The 16,784-nt window shown below is 36.5% G+C and overlaps 1 protein-coding gene across 3 annotated transcripts in view; it reads left to right on the forward strand.

The window, feature by feature from the left end:
• Positions 1-16,784, forward strand: part of RTTN (rotatin) — a 157,798-nt gene that overhangs the window by 81,262 nt on the left and 59,752 nt on the right. For all 3 annotated transcript variants that reach the window (XM_047698161.1, XM_047698162.1, XM_047698163.1), the window contains 3 exons: positions 295-453; positions 1,613-1,684; positions 15,320-15,509. In XM_047698161.1, coding sequence (XP_047554117.1) covers positions 295-453; positions 1,613-1,684; positions 15,320-15,509 — 421 coding nt within the window. The remainder of the gene's footprint in view (positions 1-294; positions 454-1,612; positions 1,685-15,319; positions 15,510-16,784) is intronic.

A 16,784-nucleotide genomic window follows, 5' to 3' on the forward strand; every position in this document is an offset into this window, starting at 1 on the left:
ATCATGTTCATAAAATGTATGTAAGCACCTGATGCTTTCTCTTGAAAGAGGTTTGTGAGCTATAATTTTTATTCTTATTTATGCCTGGTTTTGATTTTCTATGACATCTGCTTGTTTGAATTGTGAAATAGGATTTTTATTCCTGCATAAATTTATGGGGCACTATTTCCTGTAAGTGCCTTTTATCACTTAGTATCGTCAGCGTCGTAAAAGTATGATGTCTTATGTAAAATTAAGAATTCATGTTAGGGAATTGGATTCTTTGATTTGACAACTTTCTTTTCATCTGAATAGGTGAGGTTCACTTCGCTGGGATTAGGATCAGCACTGACCACCCTTGAAACTGGCTGTATGGCTTTGGCAAACAGTTGTCAAAACATTTCTGGTGGGCTCTGGGGAACGGTGGTGAACATTCTTCTGGATCAGTCGGAGTGTAGTATGGTGCGCCGGGAGGTACGCGTGTCTTTAGCACCACCTCCCCGTTCAGCCGCAGAGATTTGTTACGATGGTCTTTATAAACTGTACCCTCTGTTCAGCACTGTGGACTGATCACCCCGTGATCTTTTCTGCCTGCAGAAACACCCGAATGAAATGCTATCAGAGAATAAAAAAGATACTAATTCACAGTAAATACTGGAGTCCTTTATTTTGATAAGATCAAAGCTGAATTTGCTGTATTTTATACAAACTCTTCTATATTATTACACATTGAAAAGTAGTTCACAGAAAAAAAATTACTTTTCTGTTACCTCAGTGTGTAAGTAATATCTATAAAGTGTAAATTGGATGCATGACTGTCATAATACTCTGTAGTAGTTACATGACCTAAGAGGAAAAATAAACCCTGTTTTAATTCTTTCTAAATAATTTGTGGGTTTTTGTCATTGCTGCTTTGAAATGGTGATTAATGCCAATATTTTTAAAAACAGTAATGAAACAGTGATTAGAGGCTTATGGAGGAAACAGGAGCTCCAGAGCCCAGAATTTGCTGGTTCTCCGTTCCAAAATCCAAATGCTGTAGTTTTCTTGTTCACTTGTTTTTTAATGGTAATGTTTAAACTTTAGCTTCCTCTTGATTTACCAACTTTAAAGACATCTGTTGACTTAACAATTAAGATGGTTGAAAATTTCTTGGGTCCCCTCTGTTAGCCCTGTTATTCACCCTCATATCGTCATCTTCACTATATAGATGATCAGTGTTCATACCACTAGGATTATTCAATTTGACCATCTTCGGGACGTAGAAGATAAAGTTGGATATTTGTGGTTTGTATTTCTAGTTAGGCCTCTTACTGAGAGGAGCTTGGATGAGAGGGAAAAGGGGGGAGAGAGAGAGAGAACGGGGTACATGTGTATGTGGAATAATAGAAACATGAAAGTGTATTTCTTAACTGCTGTCACAACAGTTTATATTTTATAGATCATTTTTTGGAAAAATAAAATTCTGAAATAGGAGTGAGCTCAGCAGTTCTCATAGTGATGTCTCAGCATGTATTGTTGCCCAGTCATATGTTTTTTATTATGAGATTTCAATATATTGGTTATTTTGGAGATGACAACAAGGTGGCAGTATTGACATTTTCTTTTCTTTTCTTTTTTTTTTTTTTTCTAGGCTGCATTTATTCTTCAGAATCTCCTTGTAATTCCAATGCCTTCAGTAATTTTAAAGGATTACACTTGGCAGGTGGGTGACTTTAAACAATTATCAAGCTAGTAGATATTTGAGATTAATTGGTGATAGAGTATGCATATATAAATATATATCTCATTACTAAAGAAACTATGGCAACAATATCCTTACAAGAGTATATAGAAAAGAAATTTTTTAAAAGATTTTCTTTATTTATTTGGCAGAGAGAGAGAGAGAGATATCACAAATAGGGAGAGAGGGGGAAACAGGCTCCCTGCTAACCAGAGAGCCCGATGCGGGCCCTGAGATCATGACCTGAGCTGAAGGCAGAGGCTTAACCCACTGAGCCACCCATGTACCCATGAATATAGAACTTTTCTTATAGTTTATCAGATTTACAAATTTTTCTCTGTAATGTTAAAGGTAATTTTGATCAGAAATAATAGCTAACATCATGTTTACTATGTATAGAAATAATAGTTAATACAGTTTATTATGCAGTCTTCTAGAAGCTTAACAATATTTAACTTAATATTTAACTTGTATAATTGGTTGAATTCTGAACTACCAATTATTTTCATTTTGTAGATTAAGGGACTTTAGCACACGGTTTAAATAGATTTGCCCTAAATCACACCTTTGCTTTGAATCCAGCTAGTCTCTCTTTTCCACTCATTATACTGCCTCTCTAATTTAATAATAATACATAAATTTGTTTGTGGTTAAGAATGCATTAATGTTAACATCTTTTTTCCTTTTTCTGGGTTAGTGCAGTTAAAGTCATAATTTATCTTTCTTTGGTTTTTACTGGATTAATTTTTTGTTTTGAAAATCAAGTCCAGTGGTACCTAACTTTTTTTTTAGCTTCCTGCTTTTTTAGATGATTTGGAGAATAGAAAAGTGTTGCCACTGGGGAGATAAGAGATGTGCTTTCTCTCTATTTATCAGTTACATTGCTACATCTCACTCTCCAGGATCCTAGACAAATCCAAGGTTTCTTTCCCTTTTTCCACTAGAATGTATCTTTGGAGGAATTGCTAAATTCACTTGAGCCTGCTGTGAGGGCAGCTTTCCAGGCAGGGACCTGAAGTCTGGATCCACGTCAAGGCCCACATCTCATTTTACTCTCGGAAGGCTGTTTTCCATAGCTGACGTACCAGCTTAACCCTGCTAGTTACCGAGTATCCTGGCCACTTTTCTCCTTGTTCCTCTAATTTGTTTAACATTGTCTTCTGATAGTGGTTGATTATCCATAGTCTGTACTGTAATAAAACCATAGGAGACAAAACTGGAAGGAATATACAGGATTAATATTTATGTTAGTAGTATAGTAGTTTGATTTTTGTCATCCAATAACTAGATTTTAAAATGTGTTTTTTTTTTTTTTTGGCTTAAATACAAATCATCTCTAGTCCCATTGTTAAACTAGTGACACTTGTGTTTTATATGCTTGGTAATATAATGCCAATGCATTTTTTTTTTTTAAGTGGCATTTTTTTTTTTTAAATTTTATTTTTTATAAACATATATTTTTATCCCCAGGGGTACAGGTCTGTGAATCACCAGGTTTACACACTTCACAGCACTCACCATAGCACATATCCTCCCCAATGTCCATAATCCCACCCCGCCTCTCCCAACCCCCCTCCCCCCATCAACCCTCAGTTTGTTTTGTGAGATTAAGAGTCACTTATGGTTTGTCTCCCTCCCAATCCCATCTTGTTTCATTTACTCTTCTCCTACCCCCTTAACCCTCCATGTTGCATCTCCTCTCCCTCATATCAGGGAGATCATATGATAGTTGTCTTTCTCCAATTGACTTATTTCGCTAAGCATGATACCCTCTAGTTCCATCCATGTCGTCGCAAATGAATGCCAATGCATTTTTTATTGTTGAAATATAATATAAAAGCAAGAGTAATACTACTTCTGGGTTCTATTAAAGCTTTTGGGACATTTTATTAAAATATAGAAGCATATATAGATGTTCCTGTTTTTCTCTTGCAAGTTTAATACCGTACAGTTTGTTTTTGTTGCTAATGACATGCTTACTGCAGCTTTTGGTTTTATTATTCTCCACTTCTTTATCACAGAATTAATTTTCTAGGGGCGCCTGGGTGGCTCAGTGGGTTAAGCCGCTGCCTTCGGCTCAGGTCATGATCCCAGGTCCTGGGTTCAAGCCCCACATCGGGCTTTCTCCTCAGCGGGGAGCCTGCTTCCTCCTCTCTCTCTGCCTGCCTCTCTGCCTACTTGTGATTTCTCTCTGTCAAATAAATAAATAAAATCTTTAAAAAAAAAAAAAAAAAAGAATTAATTTTCTACCAAAATGTTGAAAATAGTGCTTTATTTATTTTTTTTTAAGATTTAATTTATTTGACAGAGAGAGAGCGAGCAAGAGAAAGGGATCACAAGTAGGCAGGGTGGCGGGCAGAGGGAGTGGGAGAACCAGGCTCTGGACTGAGCAGGGAGCCCAATGTGGGGCTCCATCCCAGGGCCCTGGGATCATGACTTGAGCCGAAGGCAGGTGTAACTGACTGAACCACGCAGACGCCCCAAAAATAGTGCTTTAACTGAGCTTTTGGAGTCTTTTGCCTTGCTTATTATGGCCAGGATAAAACATTTTGAGAGCTGCTCTAATTCAAAATAGTATTTGATGATTAAACTTTTGCTAGTCTTACGCAAAATTAGAAAAACAAGCTTAATTGTTTTTTGCGTTTTTAATAAACTCAGATTTTCTTCCTCTCACTCTTTTTTTGATCTTTTTTTTGGTCATTATTTTTCTTTAAAGATTTTATTTATTTATTTGACAGGCAGAGATCACATGTAGGCAGAGAGGCAGGTAGGGGGGTGGGGGCGATACAGGCTCCCTGCTGAGCAGAGAGCCTGATATGGGGCTCAATCCCAGGACCCTGAGATCATGACATGAGCTGAAGGCAGAGGCTTAACCCACTGAACCACCCAGCACCCCTGTTTATGGTAACTGTACTTATTTAGCACCATAAAGAGCTGATAGTCTCATATTTGTCCCCCCCTCCCTTTTTTTTTAAGTTTAGTGGTACTTTAAATCCCAAAGTGAAAACAGCTGTTCCAAGAAGGGAGAAAAATAGTCTTCAAATACTTCGATGGAATTTTATAATCTCCAAGATGTTGTGGCCTTTGCCAGTTTATTACATCTAGAAATAATGTGCTACAAATCCAGTATTCTAAAACCAGAACTGTCTTTGGTAGAATGATGAATAATAAACTTATTCAAAAAAATGTCTTAGGGTGCCTGGGTGGCTCAGTGGGTTAAGCCTCTGCCTTCAGCTCAGGTCGAGATCTCGGGCTCTCTGCTCAGCCGGAGCCTGTTTCCCCCTCCCCTCTGCCTATCTCTATGCCTACTTGTGACCTCTCTCTGTCGAATAAATAAATAAAATCTTTTAAAGAAGTTTTATTTGCTTGTCTTTATATATATTCACAATATTTTGAGGATAGAGCAGGAAGTAGCACCAGTATCTAGAAGCATTGTAAATATGTTATTTTGATTGAGGTAGGTATTTCATTAATTATGTTTTACAAAGAGAACTGCTTTTACTGCTTTGCACTTTGTTTTGATACCTGAAGTCCAAGTTGATATTCTCTGCACTGTTGCTCCACTGGGCATTCTGCAGTGTTCTTTTTGTGATTACTACCCCTTCCCAAATTCTTTCCCTACACACCCAGAATAAATTCCTATTTCATGTCAGTATCTGGAATTGTTGTACTTCTGAGTGGTAATAATTCGTATGTACAAATAATGTAACTGGTTGGTTTTCCTTTTATTGCTGAGTGCTAGAAAGTTTAGAGCCTTCCTATCCAATGTGGCTTATCTGGTATATATGTTTTTTGGCTTTATTCCTGGTTCTGTATTTTCATACCCTTCTTTTTCTTTCTTTCATCCCTGTTATACTTTTACTATCATGTTATAATTTACCTTTCTTTGTAGTAGGCCTTTAATCTTTTCTGGAACAAGATGAAGCATAAATCACTTAATCACTTAAAACATTTTAATTTTAAAAAGTATTTATTAAAAAATACTCTCAGTAAACCATATAATCCATTTTAATTCCCTCTAATCAGAGCATTTAATATCTATATCAATAATTTAGGTTCTTTTTCATATATTAACTTTATTGCCTTGTCCACTTTTTTTTTTAAGATTTTATTTATTTAATTTGAGAGAGAGTGTGAGAGATTTAGAGGGGGAAAGCACAGAGGGAGAGTGAGAGGAAGAAGCCTCTATGACCTGAGCTATAGGCAGACACTTAACCAACTGAGCCACTCAGAAGCCCCTGCCTTGCCTTACTTCTTACCACTTAACTTAATCTTTCTGTGTAGAATGTATGTGACCATATTTTTCATATAGTTTTTAAATGTTTCTCTCAGCCCCCGCCCCAGACATGATAGTGATTCATTAGTCTTTGCTAGTACATAATGATATTGCCAAGTAAATAAAGTTAAAAATCAGGTCTTAAGTTTTGTAGCGTGATTCCCCACTTACTGTTGCATGGATACAGAAATGTAGTGTATATGGGCAGTGACCAGGAGCAGGAGAAGAAAAGGGGCCTGACTTCAGTGCAGTTTCACTCAGCACCCAACACCTTCATTCGGGCCCTGAAACCCTGGCTCCTGCTGCAATGAGAACTCAGTTTTTGGTGCGTCAGGCCTGGTGTGCATCATAGCACTGTTTTTTGTTTTTTCAAAGATTTATGTATTAAAGAGAGAGCACGTGCCCACATGTGTAGGGGGAGGGGCAGTGGGAGAGGAAGAGAGGTAGAATCCTCCAGCAGATGGCCCGCTGAGCACAGAACTGGACACCGGGCTCTGTTGCAGGATCCTGTGTTGATGACCTGAGCTGAAATCAAGAGCTGGCGGCTCAACCAACTGAGCCAGGCAGGCGCCCCTCAAGGTACTGTTTTTTAAGAGCAGTGCCTATGAATACTGGTCTTCCCTTCTTCAAGGCTACAGCCTCCTCAGGCAGAGAAAACAGAATCATTGTCCTTCAGCCTTCAAACTGTCCTGCTCTCAGCTCTCCATTGTCTTATAAACCAGGTCTCTACAGAGTGACTTGGATTTTAGTACTCTTGTGAGGGGAAGATTCTGTTGCTGGGTTTAGTTTGAGAACCATTATCACAAATCCATATCCCTGCAACTTTAATAACCAGGATGGGATTTTAGAGTTGATTATAACAAATTTATTGACTCGATAGGGATTATCAATGTAGTTTGTTTGACTTCATTTGTGTAAATGTTTTTTGAGCACTTCAGTTTTGGGGGTTCACATGTACCTAGTCAGATTTAATCCTCCAGGGCTTATGGCCTATGGGAGAGACCAAACATGTACCCAGGAAACATTGCTATAATATTTTATGTAGAATCATGGCAACTTATGCATAATTTTTATAATATTAAAGTTGTTCTTTCCACTTGAATATTATCACACATTTAAATGTAAAGGTAATTTCATGCACTTAAGTATAGTGAGTTGTCAGTTTGTGGTGTAAGTACACTTGTTTATGCTTTAGTTCCTTTCCACATTTTGATAGGACTTTGAATTGTCTATATGTATTTTATTTTTTTTAATTTATTTTGAAAAAAATTAGTCTTCTGTAAAAGTTGCAGAAACAGTACAATTTCTGTATACCTTTTACCCAGACTTTCCATATGTTACAGTTATACCAAGTTTGCCTTAGCTCTCTCTGCTAGTGTCTTTTCTCTGAACTGTTGAGAGTTGCAGGCATAATTCTTCTTTTTTCCCTAAACACTTAAGTGTGAATTTCCTAAAAATGAGGACATTCTCATATAAAATTATCATAGTAATTATTAAAGTTAGGTAATTATTCAAATTTTCCCAGTTGTCTTACTATTGTCCTTCATAGGAAAGAAATAAATAACGCCACCCTAGTAAAGATCTAGGATCAGAAATACATGTTACAGACAGTTGTCATATCCATTTTCTTTCTTTCTTCTAAAATAGTTCGTGAATCTTTAACATTTATGAACTTAGCATTTTTGAAGAGTACAGGCTGTTTAGTTTTTGTAATATTCTTTCATTAAGTTTATCTGCTCTTATGATTAGATTCAGGTTATACATTTTTTGCCCAAAAGCGTAGAATTGATGCATTCTTGTTAGTACATTGTATCAGGAGACAGGATCATCTCTTTGTCCCATTACTGGGGATACTGACTTTGCTTACGTGGTTAAGGTAGAGTCTGCTTGTTTCCTTCGTGTGGAATTACAGTTGTAACTTTTGCGGGAAGACACTCTGAGATTGTATTAATACCTGTTTCTCATCAACTTTCTTCCTCTAGTTTTAGCTTCCATTTGTGATTCTTGTCTGAATACTTGTGATTCTTGTCTTGTCTGAAACAATGGTTGCCAGATAGTGACTTTCTAATTCTGTCCTTCTTTCTACATTTATTACATTTTCCTGTTAGAAAGAGCTTTCATTTCTTCCCCCTTTATTTGTTTACTTCATTTATTAATTTATTTGTCTTATGAGTTATAGCCTGTTTCTATCCTTATTTATTTAGATATTCAAATTGTTCCAGATTTGACTAGGTGGAGCCCCCTCACGAAGAATAGTTTGTCCCTTTAATGTGTTTTCTTCAGTCTTTGAGCACTTCCCTATTTTCTGGTGTAGCCAGCAGCCCTAGCCTGGAATCAGACATTTGCTCAGAGAGCCCTGTTCTTTTAACAGAGAATGGTATTTAGAAATGAGATCTGGCTTCTAAATATGTTCATTGTTTCTGAGCAGGGAGAAGGAGTCATTGCTTCCATGTATTCATAGTGGACACAGCTGGAAACTCTCTGCGTGTGTGTTTATGTGTTTGTTTTAGATGGATAGCTGACTTATTTATAGTTACAGTATGTATCATTTCCGTATTTGATGTGATAACTACCAGTACATGTTTTTCATCTTTTAAGGTGTTCCTCATGAATCATTATGAGTATTAATTTCATATAACAATAAATTCTTGGTGTCAGAGAAGCAATATCATTTTATCTATATTCATAATTTACATGTAGTTAGGGATTTCTTATGTAACTAGGGTCATTTTTCCCAATCTTTGCATTTTATTAGAGGAGTTTTTTCTATCTGTTACATATCAAAATAATTCTTTTTTCACACAACGCAGAGTACTAACCACTATACGATCACGGCCAATAATTCTTTTTTCAACTTGAAAATATTCTTTGGTCTTTTTTTTTTTTTAAAGATTTTAAGTAATATCTACACTCAGCATGGGGCTCGAACCTACAACCCTAAGGTTGAGAGTTGTGTGCTCACCTGCTAAACCAGCCAGGTGCCCCTATTCTCTGCTCTTAAATGTGATTTTTATTTTGCTTCTCTTTTGCTTCCTTTTGAACCACAGCTTAATGGGTATATTAGTACTGGGATACCAGGAGTAAAATATATGTTTTTACATTAATATTATAGCTTATTGAATCCTTGAGAACAATGTTTTCAAATTAATTGGAGTGTTTTATGACATAATTAATTTGCTGTTTTCTATGCACACTTACTTATTACCATACCTGGTGATTTGAAGAGTTTTCCTTTGCATACTGTCTTTCTCAGCTCTCCCTGGCTGTTTTGCAGATGATCTGGCAGCCCCAGCACTCACCTGAGGGCAAGTCTGGTAGGGATAAAGATGTGCTGGGACAGAGCAGTGAGACCATGCTGATTTCCCCACTATGCCAGAAGATAGCCCCATCAATTACTGATGGATCTGTAGAGCGAAGCCTTATGCATGCATAAAAAGCTTCATTGTTCTGGACCTTCTACTATTAGTCATCTGTGGAAAGCCTGAGTCAGATCATCTTTTGTACACATGCTGGGCTTGGCACTACTGCCCTGGTAAAGCTCTGTTGCTAACATGCCATTGCTACTAGGAATCTTTGGCAGGTAGAGAATGGGGACCCAGGCTTAATGCTTAGGTAAAATAAATTGAATAAAAAAAAATGGTGTAATAGGTACATATTCCAGGGCGCCTGGGTGGCTCAGTGGGTTAAGCCGCTGCCTTCGGCTCAGGTCATGATCTCAGGGTCCTGGGATCGAGGCCCGCATCGGGCTCTCTGCTCAGCAGGGAGCCTGCTTCCCTCTCTCTCTTTCTCTGCCTGCCTCTCCATCTGCTTGTGATCTCTCTCTGTCAAATAAATAAATAAAATCTTTAAAAAAAAAATAGGTACATATTCCAGATTTGATCTTCTTTGAGAACTTAAAAATATCTTGAATGAATTTTTTGAATTTTTAGAAGAATTTTAAAAAAAATAATAAATATCTACAGTTAAAACAACCATTAGGGCTTATAATGAAATTTACTGCATCTCTTCATTCACAGACACAGCTTTACCTCCTACTGATTTTAATTCTTCAGATAGTTGCTTTCATATCTCTAAATAGTAGTTTGCAATAATGTTTGTTCCTTTACTGTGTTGATACGCAGGAGTTAGCTCATTTAAGTAATGTCCTGCTAATTTAGTTCTGTTACCAAACTTAGTTTCTCCACCTGCTGTTTCTGATCTTGTTAACTGTGGGTGATATCTCTATCCCCACCATTTAGAAGGTAAGGAAGTTGTGGCTAGGATGTCCCTATCCTTTCACTTCTGCTGATCTTTGTCAGTTTTATCTTTTACTTTGTGAATGTTGATGACATTTATATTCTCTTCTGCAACCTTGATTTATCTATAAATGGATTCTAAAAATTGAAAACTAGTAATTTACTACACAGCCACTTATGGGGCTGTGGTTATACTTCTGTATCTCTTCATCTAGGGCTGTGATTTCTCTGGTGCTCAGAAGAAACATTTTCTGATATTTATATATATATTGTATGTATACAAACATAGGTGTTTATGTATGTGTATAATTAAAAAAAGTGGTTTGGGTGATTTTTTTCCTATGGAGTGTCTATCTAATTTTTTTTTTTAATTGTGAGTCTATATTGTATCTAATGTTTTTTTTAAACTCTTAGTCATCCTTTTTTTTTTTTTTTTTTTTCAGTTAGGATCCTTTCTTGAAGAGAAAGGATCTTCAAAATGATCATACTCCTACCTAAAAACAAGTGCATGAGCAAGAAACTTGATGAGTTCTTGTGGTTTTGAAAATGTATTTAAATTGTACTCCAGGGGCGCCTGAGTGGCTCAGTGGGTTAAGCCTCTGCCTTCGGCTCAGGTCATGATCTCGGGGTCCTGGGATCGAGCCCCACATCGGGCTCTCTGCTCAGTGGGGAGCCTGCTTCCCCCTCTCTCTCTGCCTGTCTCTCTGACTACTTGCGATCTCTGTCTTTCTCTCTCTCTCTCTCTCTCTGTGTCTCTCTCTGCACCAAATAAATAAATAAAATCTTAAAAAAAAAAAATTTGTACTCCAGTAGCTTGGGTAGTTACCAGATAGGTTGAAATCATTCCTCACAGGAATTTTGCTCCATTGTTTTCTAACATCCTATACTACTGATGAGAAATTGGACTCCCAGCTGGCTTTTTTACCTCTTTATGGCCAACTTTTTCATTTATCATCCTCTCTTTATCTTCGATGTCCTAGAATTTTATGGTTTTGTATCTTTTTTCATTGCTCTTGCTTGACACTCATTAAGCTCCTTAATTTGAAGACATAGATGTATTGTATCTTTTGGCTCTACACGTATTTTCATTTTTATTTATTTTATTTTTTTAAAGATTCATTTATTTTAGCGCTTGTGCAAGAGAAAGTAAGCATGCTTGTGCGCAAGAGGGGGGAGGGACAGAGAGGGAGAGAGAATCCTCAAGTGGACTCCTGCTGAGCATGCAGCCTTACTCGGGGCTTGATCCCAGGACTCTAGATCATGACCTGAGCAGAAGTCAAGAGTCAGTTGTTTAACTGACTGAGCCACCATGCACCCCTATATTTATTTATTTTAAAAATGACTTTTCTTTTTCCTTTGTTCTATCATTCCACATGTCGTATGAGTCCCATGTTAAGTCCCTTGAATTGATTTTATTTCCTTATCTTTTATAGTTTTACCTCTTAGTCTTTTTTTTCTGGGATATTAATCCTTCGTTCATATCAGAATTAATTTAACGTATTCAATTTGGTAGGCTGAAATATTTTCACACTGATTTATAGGCAAAGAAAAAAAACTTTTTTTTTTTTTAAGATTTTATTATTTATTTGAGAGAGAGAGAGAGAGCGTGCAGGCAGGGTGGCAGGGTGGGGGAAAGAATCTTGAGCGGACTTCATGCTGAGTGTGGAGCCCAGCACAGGCTCCATCCTACCACCCTGAGATCATGACTTCAGCTGAAACCAAGAGTCTGACACTTAACTCACTGAGCCACCCAGGAGCTCCTTTTTCTTTCCTTCTTTTTTTTGTTTTTAAGTTTTTATTTAAGTAATCTCTACAGCCAACATGGGGCTCAAATTCACAACCCCAAGATCAAAAGTTGTATGTTCTTCTGACTGAGCCAGCCAGGCACCACCCCGCCCCCCTCCCCCACCAGAAACAGGTTCTGAAACCTTACTAAGTAGATGGAATTTTAAAGTTAACATCTCCAAATAAATAAATAAATAAATAAAGTTAATATCTCTTATTATGACTTATTTTGTATCATTATTTTCTAAATATTTTCTTTCTATATTCATAAGGACTCGAGAAAAAATGAACTTTAAAATATAAATATTCCTTAACTTACAATGGGGTTCTGTCCCAGTAAACTCACTGTTAAATTAAAAATATTATAAGTTGAAAATGCATTTAATATGCCTATTGAATATCAGAGATTAGCCATGCCTACCTTAAATGTGCTCAGAATGCTTACATTAGCCTGCAGTTGGGCAAAATCATCTACACAAAGTCTGTTTGATAATAAAGTATTGAATATCTCCTGTAGTTTATTGAATATTATAATGAAAGTGAAAAACAGACTGGTCGTTTACCCTTGTGATCACTGGCTAACTAGGAGCTGTGGCTGGCTACTGCTGCCCAGCATCATGAGAATACGTTACTGCATATCACCAGCCGGGGAAGAGATCAAAATTCAAAGTCTGAAATAGTTTTTACTGAACACATATCACTTTGCTCCATTATAAAGTTGAAAAATTGTAGGTTGAACCATTGTAAGTCAGGGACTATCTGTGTACTAACTGAAGGGTAAATGGGATTATGTTAATGATTCTTTATCACTAAGGGAATTATGTATACTTGGGGAGTCGTTACTCCAATTCTACATCCCTTATGTATAATTTCTCCCTTACTGTGGAAATACTTATAACTGAAGAAAAGGTAGATTTTATTTATTTATTTATTTATTTACTCATTCATTCATTTATTATTTTTTAAAAGATTTTACTTATTAGCGGGGGGAGGAGCTGAAAGGAGAGGGACAAGCATACTCTCCAGAGCGTGGAGTCCGACATGGGGCTCGATCTCACAACTCTGAGATCTTGACCTGAGCCAAAATCAAGAGTCAGACACTTAGCCAACTGAGCCACCAAGGCACCCCAAAACGGTGGATTTTAGAAGACCTTTCCTTCTAGCAGTTGGTATAACCTTCAGCCTCAGCAGACCTTTACAGAATAAAGAGTAAATTTAATGAGTAGATTTAATGAGAGCTCTTGAAGGGCTTGTTTTTGAGATTTATATAGCTTATATTCTTTCACCTATTTTTATTAAACCTTCATGAATTGTAAGACTGAGGTGTAACTCATCTAGGAAGAAAAGTATGATTTTTTTTATAGGTATAATTTTGCAAAAGTAAAAATTTTATGCGGTCTGTAACAAAATTTAAAAAATTGTTCTGGGCATCATTATGAAATATATTTTAAAAAAGGTAGTATTTGTCCTACTTTGTTTAGTCATTTTATTTTATTGGCTTATTGAAGTTTGTTAAGTAGTTGGAACTAAGCTAGTAAACTTAGCTGAATTATTTATAATTCTCATCTTGGTTGTTAATTCCTTCTCTGAATTATTATAGTGAGGGCTTTACTTTGTGATGTTAAGCAACTATTGCAAATCTCCTGTATAGTTGAGATGTTTTGTACATTTAGAATGTTATAAGTTGCCTAAAAGAAGAGTTTGAAGATGTGGATGTTAGGATTGACTCTGTGGTTTTAGATGAATTATTTCCTTCCAGATCATTAAATAAGTGCATGAAAGGGCCGCATTGCCTGAAACATATACCATGGTTGACAAACAGCCATATGACCCTGTTCTTGTACTTTCACAAGAAAAGTTTTACCTGCTTCTTCTAGACCTCAAAATTTAAAGTTATGCAGGGAGCATCATGTGCTGGTTGCTCATTAAATAGTCTTATTTCTTATTAAATATGTAAATTGCTCTATTGATGAAGAGTAAGTTCACAGTATTAGGTAGTTTTATTAGAATACAACCATAACAATTCATGACCATAAAAGGAATTTAATCATGAAGTCAGAGGTTTGATTATAATGACAATATCCTGAAAAAGAAAGGTTAATGGAAATAATCTTACTGTTTTTAATTTTACCTTTCATTTGTGAATTATTTTATCTTCCTGGATAGTAAGTTTTAACATCCATCTTTTCTTGGTGATGAGCAGACATGAGAAAAGGGACCCATACGTAAATATCACAGTTAATGATAAACTTCGAATATGTTTTGACCATACCTTTCCTTGTGGCACTTAAATTTCTGTTTTCTGTCTTTTATATTTCTCTCTCTTATGGTCTGTTTTAAAAATCATAACTTTTCTTTATCATTTTCCAAAAACAAAAATAATTATAAGCTAGTGGCATGATTCTTTGCAAACTTTAAACATATCCTGGCAGCTTGGTTTTTGCCACTGGATATTCCAGGAAAAGTAGTGAGTGGCAGTGCAGAACAGTTTGGAAAAAAGTGCAACTAGATTAAAATTGTATAATGGCAGATTCTTCTCAGTGTCCTGATGGAAGTGTGTGTGTGGGCATGTGTGCCTGCATATGTTTCTCTTGCAGAATTCATTCAGGGAGAAGTAATGTGGCAAACAAGTTTTTTTTTTTAAAGATTTTATTTATTTATTTGTCAGAGAGAGGGAGAGAGAGCAAGCACAGGCAGACAGAATGGCAGGCAGAGGCAGAGGGAGAAGCAGGCTCCCTGATGAGCAAGGAGCCCGATGTGGGACTCGATCCCAGGACGCTGGGATCATGACCTGAGCCGAAGGCAGCTGCTTAACCAACTGAGCCACCCAGGCGTCCCTGGCAAACAAGTTTTATCCTTGATAGTGATGAGGCTTTCATTTTTATCTGGCATATTGATAGGTGCAAAAAATAATTTGGAACATAATTACTGGATCACATTATTTCAGATATTTAAATACTTATTTTATTCCGTGTAGGTTGAAAAATACTGCTTTTATTGTATTTGTGGCTCGAGTATGTAATTACTTGGTTGAAACTGTAGCATTTCATAGAAGCATTGTAAACCAATGTTTATCCCGCAAGAGATAAAATAGATCAGCCTTCTGCCTTCAGAGGACTTTTAGGCAGCAAACACCGAGAGGATGAAATATTTGCCCAAGTCAGGTTGCTTTGAGTGTGGAGGGACAGAGGCAGGTGGAAGGATCAGGTAGCGCCTGGGCTGCATTTGGTTTGCTGAGGGGAATGTGGGGCAGACAGCAGGTCTTTTTGAAGAAATTACTTTATGAATCAGTTTCTCTTTCTTCTTCTCTCCTTCTTATAGGGCCCCTGTGTCCATGATGAGGATTCTGGCCTGTCACTAACAGGAAAACCTGCCCTTCAGGCTCTTTTATATCACTGCCATTTTTATGAGCATTTGAACCAGATGGTAAAACACTGTTACCTGGGACGGTATACATTTGATTTGAATTTTTCTGCTCTCGATCGAACTTCAGAAGGCAGTGATTTAAATGGTAAGTACATTATATCTTTATTTTTATGAGATCTAACTTTTTAAAAACTGTTGAATACCTATGTGTTTGTTACAGAATATTTGAAAAATAATTAAAGTAAACAGGAAAACGCTTTTCTCTGGGCCTCACAATGCAAACATGACCTTCGTTAACGTCAGGGTGGATTTTCTCCAGTCTTCTCTCTCTTGCAGCTTTTGTTTGTTTTACATGATTATGTTCATATCTATGTACATTTTTGTTCCCTCCTTCCACTAAACATTGCCTAAGCATTTTTCTTCATTATAAATTCTTCATGGAAACCATTTTGACATCTGATTAATGTTTTATAAGCTATTCATGCCCTTCAGTAAAGTTTTACAGTTTTTTTTTCTCTATTAGATGATTTAAACTTTTCGGAATTTTCTTCCTAGGCAATCAAGAATGAGACCTTTTCCTACTAAATTTTCTAATTTGTTTTGTAATATGTCAAAAAGCTATTTGTTTTTGGTATGGTACTCATTTATCAAAATATCTTGCTGAAACCTTCTTCTATCTATTTGTAGATTCTTTTGGATTTCTATGATCTTAGCATGTATAAATACTTTTGTCTCATAATAATAACTTAATGATTTTAAAAAATAAGTTATGTTTTTAAAATTAATTTTTAATAGTAATTTTTGAAAATCTTGACATAGTTTCACACTTACAGAAGAGGTGCAAGAATGCAGGAATGTTCTCAAATGTTAACATTTTACTGTGTCTGTTCCCCTATGCCATGTGTATGCATATGTATGTGTTTATATGCATGTATACGTATATATATATTTTTTTCCTGAGGTATTCTAAGAGTGAATTGCAGACATAGTTCCTTTACTCCCAGATACTTCAAGTGTGAGCTTCTAATTAACTTTTCTCCTCAATTCTTGAAGGAATTAAGAGGAAAATGACATTTGATGAAGATTTTGAACATTTTTTTTTAAAAGAGGAAGAGAGAGAGAGATGGGGTGGAGAGGGCGTAGAAGAGAGAGAGAGAGAGAATCTGAAGCAGGCTCCACACCCAGTACAGAGCCTGACGTGGGCTTTCATTTCCTCACCCTGAGATTATGACCTGAGCTGAAATCAGAGTCAGATGCTTAACCAACTGAGCCATCCAGGCACCCCAGAAATTTCTGAAATTTTAAATAAATGTCCTTATTAGGAAAGTGACCTATTTCATTGTTTGGATTTCTCTGGGTCAGTGTTACTCAAAGCATGGCTCTTGAACCAACATCATTCAAATCTTTTGTGAACGTATTA

Source organism: Lutra lutra, chromosome 12 (assembly GCF_902655055.1).
Source record: "Lutra lutra chromosome 12, mLutLut1.2, whole genome shotgun sequence".
Classification (NCBI taxonomy): Eukaryota; Metazoa; Chordata; class Mammalia; order Carnivora; family Mustelidae; genus Lutra; species Lutra lutra.